Source organism: Sclerotinia sclerotiorum, genomic scaffold (genome assembly GCF_000146945.2).
Source record: "Sclerotinia sclerotiorum 1980 UF-70 scaffold_26 genomic scaffold, whole genome shotgun sequence".
NCBI lineage: Eukaryota > Fungi > Ascomycota > Leotiomycetes > Helotiales > Sclerotiniaceae > Sclerotinia > Sclerotinia sclerotiorum.
The window spans coordinates 321,874-344,347 of record NW_001820810.1 but is presented as its reverse complement, the minus strand read 5'-3'; the positions used below and the strand labels follow the sequence as shown (position 1 = coordinate 344,347).

Sequence of the window (22,474 nt, the reverse complement as noted above, 5' to 3'; positions counted from 1 at the left end):
GGTCTGCCTCCACGGCAGTGGCCCCCGGAGGGCCAGCGGAGCGTCATCAAGATTCCCAGGAGACAATCTAGTTGTCGCTTGATGCTCGAAATATACTTACATCAGCTGGATGACTCCAAAAGCATGTAAACAAGGCTGAAGGATAATATTGTTGTTGAGGTTTTTCTTCCTACCACCTGCAGGAAATACCATATCATCCCGATCATGGTAAGTGGGAACAAGTGAAATGGGCCACCTTGAGCCGCAAGTTAAATACATGATGGATTTGAAGACTGTTTTCCTCATGTGCTTAATGATTCGCGGAGGATTTTCTTCCATACTCAAGCCTGGCTTCAAGCCTCCAAGATCTGATTTGCTAGATGTACTTGACCCATTCCCTTCGCCGCAAGAAAGTAGGATACCTGCGGGACGTAGCATGAGAAGCGCTGAACTATCACACCCTGAAAATATGAATCTAGCGCACTTGATGCGCTTTCTTTACTACAGGATAGCAACATCAAGTATACATTCAAATGTATCAAGCTACCTTCGATCCGAGTATTTTGTCTAGTCTCCCGGTTATTGACATAATTGGTAGCCCAGTAGCCCACTCATAGGCTCGATAGATGTGGATGTGTCCATATGATAGATAAATACGAGCAGAGCATTATATTCTAGAGCAACATCTCACAATGTCAGACACAAGAATTATTCCAACTCGACCATATCTGTGAATAAGAGATGCCATATGAACAACAAATGGTAGGTAATGTCCGATTAGATAAAATTATACCTTTTACTGTATGGAATACTTGTTCTAGATGAAGCACTGGTTATTCTCTTTATCTGTCTAGGCATCGCATGATAAATGGACCACGATGAATATGAACTGATATTGCTGCCGAATTTAATGTGATTTTTGGTACCGACACGATAATTTCGAGTGGTGGGTAGAGTAACTTGATTATTTGTAGAGACCGTACTTATTAGGTAGATAGACAGTGAAGCTTGAAATGAAGTGAAGTGAAGTGAAGTAAAGGTTGAAGTGAGGGTTGAAGTGAAGTGATGCTTAGGATAAAGATATCTCTAGCGCGATTGCCCCGAAAAGCTTAAACGCGTCCTAGAGTACTTTGGTACCACACGCGATTTCTCCTCCACCCATGTAAGTAAGCTCAAATACATCAATCATCAAATAAATGCATTCAACCACAAAATAATCCACCATTACTCTGCGCATCTCCAAATTAACTTCCAACGAGAATATTTACCAAAAGTACAACTCCGCGATTGGACTTCTCAATTGAAAATGGCTCCGCGCCGCGGTGCGATCGAATCTCCTGAACCAGAAGAACCATCTACAAGCTTAGTCTTTGATGAACCATTATCATGGCGCGCAGGAAAGCCCATTGCAACCGAAACTCTATTGAAGAGACTTAAGAAGCTCGCGAGCGAGTTGCGGGATATGGACCAGGAGGAAATTGATAAATCATCATTGACTGTTGTGGCCAAGGAGCTTGCGGCGCAGAATTTATTAAACCATAAGGACAACGGCGTCAAGGCATGGGCAGGATGTTGTTTGGTAGATATATTGAAGCTTTGCGCTCCAGATGCACCATATACTAGTTCGCAGGTCAAGGTATACCATCCTCAGACATTGCAAGACGTTAAATCAGGACCTAACCTTACCAGAACATCTTCGCCTTCTTTGTCACCACCATTTTACCAGCCCTTTCCAATCCTAGCCACACATACAATACCGAGCACAAATATGTTTTGTCATCTCTCGCAGAAGTCAAAAGTATCGTTTTGATGACAGATCTTCCTAATGCTGAGGATCTCATGCTTCATCTATTCAGCACTTTCTTTGACATTTGCTCCGGTTCCTCGAAATCTTCTACAGGGGAACAAATAAGTAAAGATGTCGAATACAATATGTCACAATGTTTAGTTACTTTGGTGGATGAAGCGCCAGTGGTGGGTCCTCATGTTATCGATATTATCGTTGCACAATTTCTACGAGCTGCTACGCCTAGTGGAGGTAAAAGCAAGCACGGTGCAAAGGCCGATGACAAGCAATCCACGCTATTGTTGAAAGATTTACCGGAAGCATACAATATGGCAAAGACCATCTGTAATGACTGCTCTGATAAGATGTCTCGTTATGTTAGCCAATATTTTAACGATGTTATGATGGAGGTTTCTACAAGTGGAGGTAAAGCAAACGGACATCGAAAGGATGATGCAGATTCGGATGAAGATGATGCACCCACAGGGCCAACAGATTCCGACCTGAAAGAACTCAACAAGGCCCACAGACTTCTGAGAGAATTGTGGCGTGCATCACCTGCGGTTCTACAGAATGTCATTCCTCAGGTGGAGGCAGAATTATCGGCGGAGAATATCCAATTACGAATGTTAGCTACCGAGACTTTAGGAGATATCATCTCTGGTATTGGTGCTGCAGGACCACCACCTCTTCCAAATATGGACCCAGCTGCATATCCTCCTGTACGACTTGATGACTACCCGGTAACACCCATCACAAGCATTCTTATCAAACCCAGTTCGCCACAGTCATTCTCTCAGACACATCCATCTGTTTGGCATAGCTTCATTGGTCGAAAAAATGACAAATCCCCAGTCATCCGATCAGCTTGGACCACAGCCATAGGTCGAATCTTGGTTACTCAGGCAGGAGGTATTGGACTAAATCGGGAAGACGAAGTTGCACTGGTCAAGTCATTGGCAGAGAAGTTGAATGATCCAGACGAGAAGGTCCGAGTTGCTGCTGTGAAAGCGGTTGCAAGCTTCAATCTGGTGGATATTATGGAAAAGCTTGCGCCTAATGGCCCAGTAACCAAGTCCGGTTCTGTTCTTAGCAACTTGGCCGACCGAGCAAGAGATCGTAAGCCCGCGGTTCGAGCAGAGGCTATGACAACTCTTGGTACTATATGGGGTGTAGCTACGGGTGAGATTGCTGCGGGAAATGAGAGTGTTATTGCTTCATTAGGGGCTATTCCCTCGAGGATTTTCGATGCTTTCTTCGCCAATGATTCAGAGCTTAATGTTTTGTTAGATCATGTGATGTTCGAGCAGCTCTTACCTTTGACCTATCCTCCTTCAAAGATCAAAGGCTCGAAGAATGGCTCGTCTCAATCCCTCTTATCTTCCGACGAACCATTCGATGCAGACAGAATCCGAGCAGAGCGCATCTTATTATTAGTTCGATCTCTTGATCCTAAACCCAAGAAGGCCTTTTTTGCTATACAGGCCCGGACAAAGTCATATTCTGATGTTTTCACTGCATATATTAAAAAATGCGAAGAGTTCAACGGCGGAGTAACCGGTGGTGATGCTGCAGATGCTAGACAAAAGCTGAACGCAGTGATTGAATACCTCCTTCAATTCTTTCCAGATCCTCTTAGGACAAGCCAAGATTTACATAAATATGCGAAGCTTCATGATAGGAGAACTTATCAACTTTTACGGTACACAATGGATCCTAAGAGCGATTTCAAAACTGTTCACAATGCGATCAAAGAATTCTCTAAACGTATTGAGGCAGCACCGAACGCTCCAGCTGGTCTCCTCGATACTCTCACGCCCCTTATTTACCGTTCTGCATTCTTGATATACAATCGGAGTCATTTGCCTACTATTCTCCAGTTCTCGAGAACTGATGATAAAGGCTTAGGTGCTACAGCTCAGGAGGTCATGAACGAAATTTCCGAGAAGAATCCACAGGTCCTGACAGCAAACATCAAGGAGTTATGCAAAACTTTGGAGGATGAGGCACCAACGGAGACGAAAGAGAACGAGCCAGGCACCGTGGCAACCTTGAAAGCATGCGCAGTATTTGCCAAAAGCAAGACTGAATCCAAGTCACTTCCAAAAGACCGCAAGTTTACTCAAACATTGGTCAACTACGCATCTTTTGGAACACCACCTAAGGCTGCCAAATATGCGATAACTCTTTTGATGGCTGCCACCGACCGAAAAGAGATGCATGCAAAGGATATTTTGGAGAAGTCATCAAAAGATTGGAAATATGGAGAGGGTCATTTCTTGACAAAGTTGGCAGCGATCAGTCAGTTGCAGCTATTATCACCCAAGATTGCCGATGACTATAGTAATGAGATTCTTGAAATCACCACCAAAAACCTTCTTTTACAGGTCCGAACTCCAGCGAAAGACACTGACCCCAGCTGGCAAAATGATGATGAACTGGACGAAGAATGCCAAGCTAAGTGTTGGGCTCTGAAAATTCTAGTGAACAGGCTTCGTACAGTTGAAGAGGCAGAAATAAAAACTGTTGCTCAGCCCGTCTATAAACTTTTGAACACACTGATCGTTAATGACGGAGAGCTTTCAAAAAAGCAGGATACCCCCAGACATCATAAATCTCGGTTGAGGTTATTAGCAGCACAGTTAATGCTCAAGCTTTGCACTACTCCAGCATTTGACGAACTTTTAACTCCCGCTCAATTTGACCGGCTATCTTTCGTGGCTCAAGACGAGCACATGAATGTTAGAAGAGGTTTTGTCGAAAAGCTTCAAAAGTACTTGGTTAAGGACAAGCTCCCTGATCGTTTTTACACAATCATTTTCTTGACTGCTTTCGAGCCGGAACAAAACTTCAAAAACTCAATCATCACATGGATTCGTTCTCGTGCGAAAGTCTTTGCTGAATCCAAGTCTATGGTACTGGAGAAAACTCTCCCACGACTTCTCTCACTCTTAGCACATCACCCAGATTATAGTGTCGAACCCAGGGAACTTATCGATCATGCTCGTTACATTTTATACTACGTATCTTCTATTGCGTCCGAAGACAATCTAGGTCTTATCTATAAGTATGCTCAAAGTGTCAAACAGGCTCGAGATTCTATCAATCCTGTTGAATCAGAAAACCTATACGTCTTAAGTGATCTCGCTCAAGCAGTAATATCAAAGTGGGAAGTTAAGAAGGGTTGGACTATGCAGTCTTACCCGGCCAAAGTTAGGGTTCCTGCGAAATTGTTCGGACCACTTCAATCTCACAGTATAGCTCAAGAAATCGCTGAAAAGAACTTCATACCAGAAGAAATGGATGAGGAATTAGACAAGTTGATTAGAAATGTGGACAAAAAGAAGGTTTGTCTCAGTCGCACTCATTTCGAGTCATGTCTTTTAAGTTATTTGCTAATACCACTCATAGTCACAAAAACGAAAATCTATGGACGAATCTTCTCTCCCTGTAGCCAAGAAACAGAAATCGGAAGGGAGACCTAAATCAGCAGCTCCCAAGAAAGAAAGAGTAGTCAAAACTCCTAAGCCAAAGAAAATTAAAGAGCCAAGAACTCCAGCTATTAGTAGTGCAGAGAGAAGAAAGAGTGGAAGAGGTGCCAGTGCTAGAAAGAGTTATGTTGATAGGGATGATAGTGAGGATGAGGATGAAATGTTGGAAGGAGTTAGTAAGTGGGAGTACTTTGATAATGATGGTAATAGGGTGGAGCCAGAGGATGATGAGGATGAGGATGAGGATGAGGATGAGGGTGATGCTGAGCAGGATGAAGATGATGTTGAGGAAAATGAAGATGATGCAGAGGAAGAAGAACCGAAGCCAAAATCGACAGGGAAGGGAAAGGCAAAGACAAGGACACCCAAGAAATCAGCCCGGACTGCGGTCAGCGAAGATGAGGCTGAGCAAGAGGATGTGGTTATGGAAGATGAGGCAGAACCCGAGGTTGAAGCTGAACCTGAACCTGAATCAGAGGCCGAACCTATACCACCACAATCTAAACGTGGAGCAAGAGCAGCAGCTAAATCAAAAGCAAAGGCAAAAACACCCTCTAAAGCCAAAAATCAAGCTCCTGTCACTGAGGATGAGAGTGAGGTTGAGCAAGTCCAAGAAGATGTGGATATGGAAGAGGAACTCGTATCTTCGCCTCCAAAACGCGCTTCTAGATCTGCTAAAGCTACACCTAAGGGTAAGAAATCGAATGGCAAAAAAATTACATCGCAGGAGGAGGTCGAATTAGACGAAGATGACGCGGCAGATGCGAATGATGCAGTAGAATCAGCTGATTCGGTAGCACCGGAAGAAATAACGATACCTACTCCTTCTCCTCCACGCGCCAAAACAAATACTAGGAACCCTAGAGCTTCTGGTAGGGGAAGAAATGGTAGAGGGAAGAAAGCAGTCAGTCCGGAACCTGAAGCCGAGATTGAAGAAGAGCAAGTACTTCAAACAGAGGACTCTCCTGCAGTTGAGGCAGAAGATGAAGATGTAGAAATGGCTGATGAACCTGAATTCCAAGTTGATGTCGAAGAAGAACCTCAAACTAACGGTAAAAACACTCGTGGTAGTAAGAGATCTAGTGGGAATACATCTACGTTACCTGTTCAAACGAAATCGAAGGTAAATAGACAGGCATTGAAACCGACAAGGAACATAAGGGGAAAGGTTCAAGAAGTGGAGGAGGAAGTTGTGGAGGAGGTGGTTGAAAGTACACCAGTCAGTGCAAAGGCTAGTAAGGGAAGGAAGATTAAGGATGTAGTTGGAAGTGGTAGAACGACGAGGGGAAGAGCCAAATGATGGTGTGAATGAGTGATGATGATGGGAAATGGAAGAGTGGAGCTGCAGGAACGAGAAAAAGCGTATACCCAGTTCGCGACGCGAAAAGGTTTGGTTTGTTGTATGTATGTATGTATGTATGTATGTATGGATATCTGTTGATTTCTGTTCATACGATTGGTATATGGCTCATGCATGGTACAGTACATGATTTGACTGATCAAGATTTCATTCTCGATATTCGGTACTTACTATCTAAATATCGTAGCTAAGGGGATGGATAGTAAAGATAGGTGATGATGATGAGGGAGAGGGGATACGAAGTAAAGTGAAGTGAAGTCAAGAGCGAAGTTAGCAAGGACGGTGAAGGAAAATGGTAAATGGTGCGAAAGGGATATCGGAGGGGAAAACGTGCAGGACTGGCGGAAGACGGAAAGAGAAAAGGAGAATAGTAATTTTATATTTATGTTTATGTTTATGGAAACGGAATACAAATACAAGTGCAAATGAAATGGGATGAAATGGGATAAAATGAGATAAAGTGAATAATCATAATGAGTTGTTTATTTATATGCTTGTTTACTTATGTTATTATTGCTTTTTTGTAGATATTTATTTTATTTATCTTATTTATCTTATTTATCTTATTTATCTCATTTATCTTATTTATCTTATTTATCTTATTTATCTTATTATTATAGTTAGTTGGTCAGTTGGTTAGTTAATGTTACGACCAATCCTAATAGCTACTCAGGTGACTAAGCTTATGGTCACATGACCCAATATTGTCCTACCTAGAATCATTCAACTACAGGCAATGGGATATAATAGGAGGCGATAGGATGTATAATACAAAGGTCTATATAATCATAATGGATTTCCTTTGTATAGAGCTTCATGCTCAAGATCAATCATTTAGTATACTCTACTATTAGTTACGAATTGCATATCATTATTGTCATTACTTTAAGTCCCTGCTTAATGTCTAATTATAAACCACCTTGATGTTACGAGGTTTGCCGTCTAGATCACGTGGAAGTGCTCTAGGCTCTCGAGGTGGTTTATAACTAGGCGTCAAGCAGGGACTTAAAGTAATGACAATAATGCAATTCGTAACTAATAGTAGAGTATACTAAATGATTGATCTTGAGCACGAAGCTCTATACAAAGGAAATCCATCTTGATTATATAGTCCTTTATGCTTCTATGATTACTGGTGATCCTTCATGATCACCAATGATCACCTATATCGTGATCCTTAGTGATCCTTAATGATCACCAGTGATCACCTATACCGTGATCCTTAATGATCACTACTGATCATTTGTGATCACGTGTCTTGGTAGTTGTGTAGCCCGTCGTAACAAAAATGCTTATATGTTATCAATATCATATGATTAATTTAGTAAGGATTAACAAACTCAGTATTGAGTTATATTGATCTTATTAATCAATTAAAATATAAAGATTTATATAATCAAAATAGATTTCCTTTATATAAAACTTTGTATTCAAGATTAATTATTTAGTATACTCTATTATTAATTATAAATTATATTATTGTTGTTACGTGACGGTTGTTATCCCACTAGTGGCTCACGTGCACTAGCCCTGTATATAAAGACCTTCTTACTTAGAATCTTCTTAGTTCTTTAGTTTTAGATTCTAAGTGATTGAATTGACTCCGTTTACGACTTTTCCGTCACAATTGTCATTACTTTAAATCTCTGTTTGATACCTAGTTATAAACCACCTCGAGAGCCTAGAGCACTTCCACGTGATTTAGACGGCAAACCTCGTAACATAGAGTAGAACTAAGTTAATATTGATCTAGTAGATTAATCACTTTTTTAAATTCTATGAAAGTGCGAAGCTCTCTTATAGAGAGCTTCTCAATCTAGTCCTAGTAGGACTAGTGCCCTGTGCACGTGCTACACAGGAACCATTCACTTTAACAAAATAAATAAATGATTCTTATAGATTAAAATCTATTGAAATTGTTTTTTTTTGAAATATTCCCAATTAATAAAGGTAATTTATTATATGAAAATAGTATTCCTTAAAAAGAGTTAATCTTAAAAAGGTTTTGAGCTAATTCTCTTCACTTTCAGAAACCCTTATATATATATTATATATTAAAGTGAATGGTTTCTGCTTAGCACGTACACAAGGCACTAGTCCTATTAGGACTAGATTGAGAAGCTCTCTGTAGAAGAGCTTCGCACTTCTGTAGAATAGAGACAATGTGTGATTCATATAAAAGCCCAATATAGCCTCAGTTCTGCCCTGTCAGCTTCTCACTATTCCCTGTGTAAGGTCATTTCTTTTAATATTATATCTTTTTTTTAAGGAAGGGGGGGGGGAAATAAATTACTATTCGTATTCATATTTGTATATGTGTATACTATATTATTTAAATATAAAGTTAAAATCAATCTTGAGATTATATACTTATAAAAAGTTTATTTTTATATATATATTAAAGAATTCACATTGTCCAATCATTTTATTTCATTCCATCAATAATTTCAAATCATATCATATTATATCATATCATATCATATCATATCATATCATATCATATCATATCATATCATATCATATCATATCATATCACATAATTCCTCATCTAATTTCCGATGGTATGTCACTACCTAGTATCACTACCTAGTACTCCTCTTTCCTTCACATCCTCACTTCTTCCCTTATTCCTTATTCCTCATTCCTCGCTAGCAGCAGTAGCAGGAGAAGGAGCAATTATCATACAACGTTTCCCCCCCTTATTTATTTTTTTCTTCAAATCCTCCACCTTCCTCCATCCCTCCCATCCACCAATGCGATGTAAGATGTAAAGGAAATCAAAAGAAACTTCCCCTCCTCTCCTCTCCTCTCCTTTCCTCTCATCTCATACCATCAGAAAACCAGATAATATGATATGGTATGGTATGATAAAAAGCATCATCCCACACTCCCCTTCTTTCTCTACGATCGATCCGCCGACCCGACTATTCATCCCTCTACCAATAAAACCACCACCACCACACTCTTGGTATTCTGCCATCTTCACCCAAACTTCTCCCAAGAAGAAAAATCAAAAGGCCAACCTCCACTGCCTCTCACCTCTCACTGCTCACTCCTCAATCCCCGCAACCCATTAAAATGCACCAACACATTCAAGTACCCGCAAAATCTCAAAATCTCAATTCTCCCAAACACCTCAGAAGGAAAAAGATGAAGTAGAAGAAAAAAACTCCACCAAACGCCATGCTGCACCAATGATCCCATCCTCCACTCTCAAATATGCTCTTAAGCATTGCCCAAAAAGAATTGTGTCGTATGATATGATTTATGATACAAGTATGAAATAATCTTTGTTTGTGTCTTCCTATCTCACAAGACAGAGTAGATTGAAAAGCGTGGTTTAACAGAAATGAAAAAATGCATGCCAGAGCTAAATAAAAAGAAACAGGATAGAAAGTAATAATCAATATTCGTTTTCGGCACAGCAAGCTATGCTTACTATCGGAATATTGACTCAGTTGTGCAGAGATACCACTCTGTCATTGATAACTCGAGGTGAAAGATACTGGGTGAACGTAGCATGAATGTCTGGTATTCTCCCAAACAATGTCACATGATGATAATATCACGAGACAATTCATATTAGTCCCCACTCTCGCTGCCCACATGAAGTCGATGTCAACCTGATCGACTTATGAATGTCCGATTCTGATGATGTGGAGTCACGAGTCTTCCTATTCATCAGAATCATCAACACGTCCAATCAGACTTTCCTCATCATCAACCTCCATACGGCTACCCTCAACTTCTCTATCGTTAACGGTAGAAGCCAGACGCTCTTGCAGAAAAGCTGTCATAGCCACCAAAGATGATTTGTCAGCTTGAGTTAATGGCTTATTCTTGGAAAGCTTTGACGCATCTCCTTGTGCTATTAACTTGATAACAGGTTCATCGGCTTCGGACTAAAGGGATTTTGGATTAGCGTTGGTGTTACGTCATTATGTTACGTAGTTTGAGATTTAGATACAATTGAAAGCTAACTTACAATTAAGGCATCAATTAGACTTTGCGTAAGATTAATTGATGGATTTGCTGTGGCCAGATATGCAAGATTGAGAGCAGCTTGCTGTTCATCAATGTCACGCCTGCTAAAATCGACGGTTTGTGATCGTGGCTTCGGAATAGAGGTCCTATTGTTGGTAAAGCTTCGTTGATTGTATTGTCCAAATTCACGATGAATACTATACAATTAATCAGTAAATAAACTTTCATCAGCCGAAGGAAATACATACCGTGAAATGAAGTCAAGCTTGATACCCTCTTCTGGAAGCTTATACACATGTCCATACTCTCTCTGCTCGTAAAACCCACTACCTTGATCTTCATCTTCAGAGGCAGTGTTCTCAACCTCAATATGACCATTATTTCTAATGCCACGAGCAAGGACAGGTTTAATGAGTGAAGCCCCTTTGATCTTTCGGAAACGATGAGCTGGACCTAAAGATCCTGGTACTTTCTCGAGAAGGTCATCAACATGAGCTGGACATCTCCAAGATTTTCCAGGTGGGGGTTCTTTCGCAAGTGGAGGATCTAAACAATCCAAATGCCATGAGAGACTACAATAAGAACATGGAATGATTGCTCGACTTGGTTGAGACGCTGAGAGGTGACAGTTATGACAGAGAATTGGATTTCCTTTGTTGTCCTTCAATTTGAAGTAATCCGGAGCTTCATCATAACCACGATTATTTCTGATGGGTGGTTAGTAAGGAAAAGCCAAGAATATTACAAGAGGTAAGCTTACTTTGGCTTTTGTACAACACCTTCTTCGTACTCTCCTTCAGTTCCAGTTTTGACATTTTCGAAATATTCCCGAATTGCTAATGGGAGATAGAAAGCACTTGGATTCTTTCTCTCCAATTCTGCCAACAAAGGACCAAAAAATCCAACTTCCTCATCCTTCGATCGAGGAACGTTGTTCCCAAGACATTCATAACAATACCATTCTTCATCTGTTAAACTTTCCGGATCACTCGGAAGATCTACACATTTGAAATGAAAAGATCGAGTGCATCCGTCACAACAAAGTAACTTACCATTGCCGCCACAAGACGTACAATAGTCATCGTTATCTCCATCAGTCTGTTCAAGCATATGTCAGCTTTTTGGTTGTTCAAGACACAACCATAATAAACTCTCTTTACAAATAATAGGATGATGAATAATGAAATGTGAAGGTGGCAAAGGTTTCATATGTGGGGGTTTTCTGCTCGGCAAAGACGAATGGGTCTGATGTAGATAATCCACAATCCACCATGATTATTATCAGAGTTTGCGCTATCTGCTATCCGCCCGGACTGCAGCTTTTTTTTTCTTCTCAAAATTTCCGCAGAACCCAGCCTCCTGATTATTGAAACAACAATGCAACATAACAAGAACCAAATTTATTTCAGAAGATATCAAAGTCATCATTTTCATCGAATCATAACTTCATCATCGAATATCATATAAAAGAGGGACTCGAGTAAAATGATGACGATTTTTTGATGATAATGATGACAATGGCGATAGTGTGAAGAGCGTAGAAGATGTACGGAGTAGAGGAGGATGCAGTGAAGGGATAGAAGGGTGGAGCGGAAAAGAAAAAGCGACAAAAAGTGACAAAAAGTGATGAAGAACTTTACAACATCGTCTATTTATCCTTTCCACCATCGTCGTCGGTACCTCATACACTTATTTGAAGGAAAATGGCTTACCGGTTGATTTGTATAATAACCTCCAACTGGACTATTCCGCTCACCGCTCGCTCTTGGGATACCAGCTGAAGGGCCACTCTTTTTCTTCATTGGTCTGTGCGAGGGAAAAGAATTGTTAGCGAATTATTTTGGTCATTTAAGTAAGAAAGAAAGAAGAAATAAAAATTTTGATTCAATTCCTGGTGAAAGAAAATCCCATCTGTGATTTGTTGTGTAACATGAGGATACAACACGATGCGACAGGTGCACTTGAAACGATGTGGTGAAGTGGCGAGGATTAGAGGGGCCCAAGGAAAATAATGAGTTAAGAGATACAAAGTTCTTTTCTCCCAAAGGATGTAGAAATAGAAAATCTGACGTGATACAAAAGACTTAAAATAAAGTATGGAAACTTACGAAGTTTTGACACGTAGACCAGTGCCATTCTTTGCCTTTCTAGATGGTCGATTAGATGAGGGTGTGCCAGCACGAGAATTTGGTAACGATCCAGGAGGTAAATCTGGTTGAAATCCAAGTCCGGTGGGTGAACTCATTTCCGAATCATAATTGTTAACAGAGGCAGTAGTGGTTTGTCTTCTGCTGGCTCGTTCATTCTTATTGATCAGTCGAATAGTTTTGGCTGGACGATTAGAAGTTGCAGCGGCAGCGGTAGGAACAGACACAGAATCTCCTCCATCAGATGTGTATTCAATAGCTCGAACTGGAGGTGTTACACTTCTAGGCTCTATATGAGGACGTACAAAGCTTTCAGTGCGTATTTCCTCAGTAATACCATTGGTAATTTGTCGCGCCTGGCGCTTCCATTTACCAACCAATTCGCTCTCTTCATAAGTAGGGCGATCAATTGCCTGCTTCTTCTTTGATTTGAATACGATCTGTGGCTTTTTAGGCACCACTGGCTTCAATATTGGTACTGATCCAACAGAAGAAGACGATGAGGTACGTATTAATTCAGGTGCCATATTTGAATTAGCCTGAATATTTTCCGTATCAACGCCAGAACTTAAATTTATGGTTGTGTTATGAGATCTGGTCGGGATATTAATGGCTTGGAAGGATGGATGCGCAGGTGACGAAGTTTTAGATTTGTTTAGAGCTCGACTTTTATTATTGGTTTTGTTTGCCTTGGTTGAAATTGTATCGGATTCGAACCTAGACAAATCTCTCGATTTGATTGGCTGCTTTTGATTGATTGACCCTCCCACATTTGACTGGGTCTCGGTTGAAACGGATGCACCAAATTTCGCGTTGGCATTGGCGTTACCCGCTTCCACAATACCCTGTCCCTTGGATTTTCCGGAACCCTTCAAAGATTTAGTTGCACCAGCATGGTTAGGAGCGTGGTCAAAATCCATAGGACTATATTCTTCATTATCAAGAATTTGTTCGTCAACTGATGACAATGATGAAGAGCTTGAGATTGAGACTGCTCTCGGACGGTCCGATGATTTTGGTGGTGGGGATGATAAAATTGCACCAGAAGAAGCCGACGCAACCCCGTTCTGTTGCTTCTTGATTCCATCAACGCCACTTGCACTTGCAATTGACTTATCGTTGACTTCCTCATTTGTAGCTGTAAAACTATTTGCTTTGTGCTTTTTATTAGGATAAAGAGCATGATCCCCCTGATTCCGTGGAGATACAGATGTAGAGGATGGTTTAACGTCTGATGGACGCCTAACAGAATCAGCTGCTACTGCTCTTGTCTCTTTCTTGGTAGAAGCAGCTGGTGGAGGTGGGGGTGGCTGAGCATATATCGAAGCATATGGGGAAGCATATGGCGAGGAGTACGTAGGTCTTTGTGTCTCAAATATTGGTTTGAAAGGTTGGAAAATCATAGCTTGGGCCGGTGGCGGTGGTGGAGCTTGAGGACGTCGCGGTCGATGAGGTGCGGGGTCACTACCATCTCCGTTGAAATAATATTCAGCCGTCTTGTCCTTTCTACCTTCCTTTTTCTTGACTGAAATCAATCTGGTAAAATCCCGAATCTCCTCTTCAGTAGCCTCCTCGTAAACCACTTTTTCAACAAGTGCACCAAAATTCTCTGGATCCTCGTCGAATAGTTCTCGTAAAGCAAAAGCAGTACACCAATGCTGCTCCTCGATGGCTTGGGATACAGCTAATTCCACCATCCTGGCAGTTTTTCTGCGGAAAGCCGCCTCGGCTGCCCGAGCCCGTCCCTCCCTTTGACGAGCCTCATCTCTTTCATCATACGTATAATTCATCTTGTGATTATGATAAGAAGAACCTAGAGAAGGTGACTCGTGTGGGAGAGGTGTGCGTTGAGCAGGAGAAGTCGCATACATGCTAGGTCCTTCGCTTTCGTTGCGTACGCTTTGAGGTGCGACACTCGATCTAGTAATGCTTTTTCGTGCACTTCTTGGATGTTGCGGAGTCGAAGGCGAAGCATGCTCAGTATCCTCAATCCTTGTAGATGTCGACCTTCGTCGTGAAACGTTCGAGGTAGGTTCTGTAGTGTCCATTGCTTCTTGAGGTGTGGCCGATAAAGAGGGAGGAGCATCATCCACCACTTCTATGACACCATTAGGTCTGCTCCCATTCGCATCTGCTGCCTCTGACTTGGCAGAAGATTTGACGGCTTTTGCGCTCGGTCGCGTTCCAAGTGGTGCCATATTTGCGACCACTCCGTGCCTCTCCATTCCAGCTTCTGCGAAAGACGGCAAAGGCGTGGGAATAGGAGGCTCCGTCCATTTGTCCATAAACGTTCTTTTTCGACCTGTATCTGCGGCAGTAGCTGGAGAAGAGTTCGAGTTGCGTTGTGCGGAAACAAAAGGACTGGATCGACGAGAGCGTGTTGGGCGGGAGTTGAGTTGGCTCATAGCTTCCTCGCTCGTCGCCTCCTGCGACCGACCCGACTCCTTTCAATTGCGATCGCACTCCCGAGGTAACTAATAAATTGTTAGTCTATGCATCATTTAATTTAAAAGAATTTAAAGTACTTCTCTGCAGTTTGCAATCATGCAAATGTTCTCAAATGCTGTTCCCAAGGGATATGTACGCGTTGAATTATCGTGGTATGATTGAGTTGAGGAGGAAAGAAAGTCAAGTTCTCGCTTCGAGATGAAATCCCTTAGCTAGCGCCCCTTGAGAGCCGAAATCTTGGGCTGCACGAAATGGAAAAAGGCAAATGACGGAATTCCGCCTATTGGAACTCCAAATGAGTATGGAAATTCCTATATGGCATAGGAGGTTAATAAATGATTCTAGTCGATGATCGTTACGACGGAAAAGTGTTTTGTTGAAGGAAATGTATCCTCCCTATTTCAAAGGTGATCGATCGCGTAAGTTTTCTCGTGGTGTACTCGTGTCATGTGAAAAGACAGCATGAAATAATGAATCAAGAGAGGGGTAGAATACAGCATCAAAAGTGGAAAGGAAAAATACCTTTACTGCTTGTTTTTGTGAGGCGGTAGTGACAACGAACAATAGGTTCACAGGAGGAGAGGAAGAAGAAAACAGAAGAGGAAGAAGGTGGTGAAATGAGTAACCTGCCCTTATCGATACCGAAATGAAATTAACTGGTGACCCAAAGATCTTGGAGTCGCTTAGGAGGCTGCTGGATGGATAGGGCGGCAGTAAGTGGCTGCAAACAGCTTCCGTATTAATTTTTGCGACGGTTCTTGATGAAGTTGATGAAAAGGTATGGTTGAAATGTTACCCAGGAGGGGAGGATGATTCTGTATTGTTTTGGCTCGAACCTTGGAAGCGAAGAAAGTATGTGACCGTTTACTAGGCAATTGAACTGGGATCTCGCCTTCAAACCCAACTACGCTAACCGAGCGTTCAAAAAGAGGAGGTGCCATACCCCATTTCAGAGTGGCTACACGTCACATAGCTGAGAAAGTCATAAAAACACGCGATAATCAAAAGAGTAAATTCACTTGCAAGATTGGTTCAGTGGTTCAGCACTCATATATTTGCTGCATATCTCTGAATTTGAGAAGCTTTCCACTGCTCAATAAAATCTTTCTATGGGATGCAGACCCGAGTTACCACATTTTGCCCGTCGCTCCTCCGAATGACAATAACAAATGAAGTAAGAACAGTGAATACTTGATAAGCTTTATGACGCAGTGCCGGCAGCAAGAAACGTAAATAGGGAAGAGTAGTTTTTCTTAGTGATGTTTGAAATAGACCATTTGTCAGCCTTCAACTGATTCAGTTGTCATCTCTCTTCCTCTTATCACGTGTCCAATTTCCTCATCTACCTATTTACTCTGATGCAGCGGGCTTCTTGGCAGCTTTCTTCTTCTTGTCCTTAGCCAAAGGCTGCTCCAGTATCTTGAGGATCTCCTCATCGGTGATCTTCTTATCAGTCTTAAACTTGCTAAGATCTGGCTCAGGTGGCGAGGCAATCTTTTGTAAACCGTTTTTGGTAATTGCTAAACGTGTTAGTGTAATCTTTCAAATGCAAATATTTTGATCATTACTTACCGATTGTGGTCAACAATCTTCCAACTGCCTCGTTGTCCTTGTCTCCAACAACTTCATATTGTCTGAAAACGTTACCACGTACACACTCAACAACACCGACCTTAGCATCACGCTCAGATTCCAATTGTCGTAAACTGAATGGGAAAGTGCCAAACTTTTTCACAACCTCGTTCATAATCGCTCTAGAACTTGGTCGCTTCAAGGCGTATGTGAGGTTGGTACGACGGTGAAGAGTAGTTCTGTTCTCAAAGTTCTTGATCTTTCCGGAGCCAAGGGAAACACCCATCTCAACACCCCAAACTTCGCCGACTTCCGGAACACCATCACCTCTTGTACCATCTCCTGGAGCAAGGATAATCTTCTTCTTTCCTTCGATTTCGTTGCGCTCAAATTGCCAAGAGGTGGTGTGCTCGACCAAGTTACAGTCGTAACTCTTTACCAATTTCTCGAGTAAGCTTGTGATCTTAGCTTGGGTTGGAGCTTTAACAGCTGCTGCTTTCTTCTGCTCCTCTTCTGTTCCGACTGGGACCAATCCAGGAGGGACCATCAAACGTAACAACAACTCATTTGCGTAGTGTGTAGCCAACAAGAGATCCGCATCTCTTCCAATGATCTCTCCATTTGCGTTCTCAGCAGAAGGAATGATAATGGTATCACAGACAATTGTTCCGAATCCGTCGATTTGTGCACCGAGTTGAATTTTGATGGCCTCGCCCTCCTTGAGAACAACATTTGCTTCGGCTTCGTCCGTTGTAAGAGGAGTATAAGGAGTTACGAAAGCTGAAGGAGAAACAGTGGTTGGGTGGGCAATACCTTTTCTGTTTGTTAGTCGAATAAATATGATGAGTAGAGGAGTCTGCTTACCCTTGATCATCTTCTTTCCTCGGTAAACCTTTGCGATCTCCTCCTCAAGGAGCTTGTCACCCTTCTCGCAAATTGTGACGATTTTCTCGCCGGCAACACACAAGGCGGTAACATCCTTCAAAACCTTTTGGGAGATTGTAGCAGCATTCTTGTATTTGGTGAGGGTATCAGGGTTGTTGAGAGAGTAATCTACATGTTGTTATATTGTTAGTTGATTGTGCTCTGTACTTTGCGCTGTTTCCCAGGTGGTTGTTGCAAATTCTTGTATCTTTCGAGTCGCATTGGCGGGGTTCATCTTTGCTCAGCAAGCCAACATCAACAAAGTAAGATTGGATTGACGATTAATAAGGAAATATGAACAACTGACCAATCTCCTGAGTTTCTTCCTTCTTATCGGCCATGATTGTAATGGTTTCGAGTTATGCTGAGAGGGATTTGTGGATAGTAAGTGGTTTTGGTTGTTTTACTCGGAAGGTGCAGAACAGTGTTTTCTTCTGATTTTCCCCCTCGTATGTTCCTGAACCTTTATTAGTACTTGGGAAGCTTGGAAGGATTTTAGAAAGTGTGGGCTTTGTTTCGCTTGGGGGGTGACCTCACCTGTGCCTCGACCGTGTAGCCGCTGTGAGTAATAAATGATCATGATGATAAATAATAAATAATTATTATACTGCATTTAAAGGTAGGTAATAATACTTTACAATGATGCATTACCTATGTATGTACTGAGTATTATATGAATTAATAAATTGATTGTTACTCTGTTCAAATAGGTATATAAAAAGATAGATTTCCAAGTCGTTGTATCCATCAACCTATCAAGCCCAGGTGTACCTAGCTACATCATCGCTTCTTAGACTTACCTAGGTACATAGGTATCTACCACAGAGAGTATCCAACCATTCACTAAAATGCACTAAAGTTGGCTTCCGAGTAGTCTGCCTCCAGGGCAGTAGCTCCCTGAGAACCAGCGGAGCGATATTCAACATTTTGACTGATCATTAGTTGTGTCGTTCAGTTATTATTAATTGTTCAGTTAATTGTATTTTTATCAAATTGGAGTAAACTGGTAAACCAGTATAAAACATGGCAGATTCTTCATTCTGTCCAAGATGAGCAGGGCGGTGAACATTCAAGCTCGCCAATTTTTGCACCAACGTCCCTTTTGCTTAACTGTAAAAGCTAGTATGGAGTACCATTAAAACCATTCTAGTCAATTACATATCACATTATCACTAATCTCACGCCCCGTGTATTATGTTGTCGCGAAGTTTATATGGTTCGCGATTATGACATTGTAAGATCAAGATCTTACCTAGATTATTCACAATTAAAATTATTTTCCTACTAATCAATTTCTTCCACTCGTTCTCTTTTATTCGTCGCATAGTTTTCGCGAATGTTTTCACCATGACAAAAGATCCACAGCAACAAATTCCTCAAGATGAATCTTCCTCAGCTACCGCAGCTGTACCTTCTGACTCTACGAATCCTACCTCATCTCAATCTTCTACTCTAACACATCGACCTCGGACGAAATCCGATTTTGATAAGCTACTTCTCGAGCAATACCTTCATCACACTTTAGTCCATTCTAGCGCCATTGTCGATGGTCAAGATAAACGGCGAGCCTATTTTACCAACAAACACCAGGAAGCGCAAGATTACGAACTGGTGAAAAGTCTCAAAGATGTCTTTACAGCGAGTCGATTATATGGAACAGGTTATGATGGATATGGAAATGGAGTCACAGATGGTCCAACGAGGATATTGTATGCGCATGCGAAGTTTGCGAAGAGGAAAGCGAAGCCATTACGAATCAAGCGGAAAGACATGGCTATGCAGGCAGATCAAGTGGAAGAATTGGTCCCCATAAGGTTGGATGTGGATTGGGATAAGGTCAAACTTCGAGATACTTTTACCTGGAATCTACATGATCGAACTGTTACCACGGAGTTGTTTGCGAAACAACTTATAGCGGATCTAGGTTTGGTTACTCCAGTAGCGGAACCAGTACTACAACAAGTTCAACAACAAATGAATGATCAAATTGTCGACTTCAACCCACTGGTTTATTTTCCAGAAGATCCTTTGGACGAGATGTTACCATATACAGCCTATAAGAATGACGAGTTGCGCATTCTCATCAAGCTCAACATCACCATTGGACCACACACATTAGAAGATAAATTCGAATGGGATATCAATAATCCTTTAAACTCACCAGAGGAGTTTGCGCAAAGTATGACCAAAGATTTATCACTTTCTGGGGAATTTACTACGGCAATAGCACATTGCATACGTGAACAAAGTCAATTGTTTATACGGAGTTTGTATGGTGTTGGACATCCATTCGACGGAAGGCCGGTAGAAGATGCCGATTTAGTTGCAGCATTTTTACCTTCACCTCTACCTTCAGTATTCCGGCCACATCAACAAATTAAGGAGTTTGCGCCGTATCTGTATGAGATGACTGAAGCAGATTTAGAGAAGCATGAGTTGGTATTTTCAAGAGAGCAACGAAGACAAAAGAGATCTGTAAATAGGAGAGGAGGACCAGTTTTACCGGATTTGAAGGATAGACAGAGAACGGTGAGAACTTTGGTTGTATCTTCCGTATTACCCGGAGCAGCAGCGACGGTTGAGGAAAGTCGATTATACAAACGAGTAGGGGTACCATCAGGGAGAGGAAGACGTGCTGGTTTTGGTAGACAAGACGGTGCAGATCTTTCAGAATCAGATGACAGTGAAGATTCTTCTCCTGAATCTCCCGCAGTACAAGTGACTCAAGGTACAGCAAGAACGAGAAATATGCGTGGAGCAGCTACAGCTGCACAACAAAGGATGGCCAATATTGGAAGATCAGAAACTCCAGAAGCTATGCTAGCACATCATCATGAAACCAGAACGTCAGCGAGGAAATTTGGTCGTGATGCTCGAGAGGATAGTATTGATACTCCTACATTGGTAATCAGATTAAAAATGCCAAAAGAAAAATTCAGGAAATTAGTCAGAGATTTAGGCAAAGGTCGTCCAAGTCAACAAACACCTTCTATGACTCGAGCAACATCAACATTCGGTACACCTGCTCCACCAGGATCTATGGGACCACCTTCAACACCTGGAGTACAAGCAGCTCAACCATTAGCAACAACTCCAGCACCAGTACCTACACCACAACCAGTAAATGCTGTAGCAGTAGGTCAAATTGGTAGAATTGATGCTCCAGCACCAATCCCTGGTCAAGTTCTTCCACCTGTAAGTTTATTTCTCAATCCTTTAATTATTACTTTACATGATTCAATAAATCACCAGCCTTCGTTTGGCACTTTGTCAAATCCTCAACTAACATCTTCATAAAGCCACCACCACCTCCATCCTGGCTAGCCACAGGTCTAACAGCCCTTCACCAACAATACCCCAATGATCGTTTTGAAGGCATGATGCGTTATTCCGCCGTCTCCATCTCATCCGAAACTCCAGTTCCTGCTCCACCTCCAGGTACTACCCCTGAAGGTATAAAATGGATGTACCTTCCTCGAATCAGATGCCATGATTGCCCTGGTAAATTATATACACCAGGACCGGATACCACGGTGGGAAATTTTGAGGTTCATTTAAAGAATAAGGGGCATAGGGAAAAAGTTAATTTGAGGTTGGGTAATTCTCAAGCGGGATCGTCAACGGGATAGTATGGGATAGGGTTGGAGTTGTGTTTAGTTGTGTTGGAGTTAGGGGGTATGAATTATGGGATGTGCATGTGGATGTAGATGAGGGATAGGAGATGAATTAGGATGGATGGATAAATGACATCGGATGAAAGGCTGGAATAAAATAAGTGTTTAATTACTAAATATAGAGCAGTAATCACTTATTTATCTTTTCAAGTGCCTTTTTAATATATCAAAATAAACTGATTAATTAAAGAATTAAAGAAATAAATAAATAAGAAAAGAATTATTTTATCTCCAAGTAAAAAAGAAGAAAAAGAAGAAATAAGTCTAGTACCCCACTTTTCGGCCACCTTTTACATGTTACGTTGTAACATTATAAACTATTATCATGTGTTATAGGATCACATGGATAGTCTTGTGAGGGAGCGAGGGTGTGACGCCTCACACCTCCGGGTCACGTGGCATGCCCCGTTTGTATTTAATCACAGGAAAACTCGCTACTCTTGTTTTCCTTCTTCTTTTCTCCTTAGCTTAGTATTTTCTAATACAAGATACTTTACCCAGTATTCTTGAGTGTGACAGAGGGAGCGAAGGAGCGAAATTCGAATCTCGCTCCTTCGCTCCCTCGCTCCAATGTTGGAATACGAAGGTTTATATAATCAAGATGGATTCCCTTTGTATAGAGTTTTATATTTAAGATCAAGATCAATCATTTAGTATACTTTATTATTAATTATGAATTGTATTATTGTCATTACTTAAGTCCCTATTTGACACTTAGTTATAAACCACCTCGAGAGTCTAGAGCACTTCCACATGATCTAGACGGCAAACTGTAACGATACTATACTGGAGGCAGCGGCTGCCTAAGGTTTCGTCTGTTTGGTAGTTGTGGGTTAAGGCTTTATCACTGGTCTTCACTTGGAAGTGAAGTCGTTACTAGATCAAGTAGAATGTAGGTAAACTAATTGATAACTAAGTTGAGCACAAAGCTCCTTAACTACGAGACTAAATGAATGTTTATATACCCTATATCATCTTTTGAGGACCTTTGGGACCCTAAGGTCCAAAAGGTCCTCGAGGTCACGTGAATTAATGAATCGTGACACAAACCTCGTAACATTACACTCGACAAAATCGTAATTTTCAACTAACGTGGTTTATCAGCGAGC

The 22,474-nt window shown here is 41.5% G+C and overlaps 5 protein-coding genes across 5 annotated transcripts; 2 read left to right on the top strand and 3 right to left on the bottom strand.

Moving 5' to 3' along the window:
• Positions 1-1,285: 1,285 nt before the first annotated feature.
• SS1G_13681 (hypothetical protein) lies at positions 1,286-6,556 on the top strand (the record flags this gene model as incomplete). The annotated part of the gene is made up of 3 exons (XM_001585392.1): positions 1,286-1,615; positions 1,669-5,112; positions 5,177-6,556. 3 exons carry the CDS (start codon positions 1,286-1,288, stop codon positions 6,554-6,556), a joined length of 5,154 nt encoding a protein of 1,717 aa, XP_001585442.1.
• A 2,698-nt stretch (positions 6,557-9,254) lies between these two features.
• On the bottom strand, positions 9,255-9,596 carry SS1G_13680 (predicted protein; the record flags this gene model as incomplete). The annotated part of the gene is made up of 2 exons (XM_001585391.1): positions 9,255-9,439; positions 9,503-9,596. The coding sequence occupies 2 exons, from the start codon at positions 9,594-9,596 to the stop codon at positions 9,255-9,257; spliced, it is 279 nt and encodes a 92-aa protein (XP_001585441.1).
• A 694-nt stretch (positions 9,597-10,290) lies between these two features.
• On the bottom strand, positions 10,291-15,152 carry SS1G_13679 (hypothetical protein; the record flags this gene model as incomplete). The annotated part of the gene is made up of 7 exons (XM_001585390.1): positions 10,291-10,518; positions 10,602-10,797; positions 10,849-11,307; positions 11,361-11,562; positions 11,653-11,698; positions 12,313-12,406; positions 12,709-15,152. The coding sequence occupies 7 exons, from the start codon at positions 15,150-15,152 to the stop codon at positions 10,291-10,293; spliced, it is 3,669 nt and encodes a 1,222-aa protein (XP_001585440.1).
• Positions 15,153-16,545: 1,393 nt separating this feature from the next.
• SS1G_13678 (hypothetical protein) lies at positions 16,546-18,032 on the bottom strand (the record flags this gene model as incomplete). The annotated part of the gene is made up of 4 exons (XM_001585389.1): positions 16,546-16,715; positions 16,768-17,580; positions 17,632-17,820; positions 17,999-18,032. 4 exons carry the CDS (start codon positions 18,030-18,032, stop codon positions 16,546-16,548), a joined length of 1,206 nt encoding a protein of 401 aa, XP_001585439.1.
• A 1,006-nt stretch (positions 18,033-19,038) lies between these two features.
• Positions 19,039-21,320, top strand: SS1G_13677 (hypothetical protein; the record flags this gene model as incomplete). Its single annotated transcript, XM_001585388.1, has 2 exons — positions 19,039-20,886; positions 20,991-21,320. The coding sequence occupies 2 exons, from the start codon at positions 19,039-19,041 to the stop codon at positions 21,318-21,320; spliced, it is 2,178 nt and encodes a 725-aa protein (XP_001585438.1).
• Positions 21,321-22,474: the final 1,154 nt, after the last annotated feature.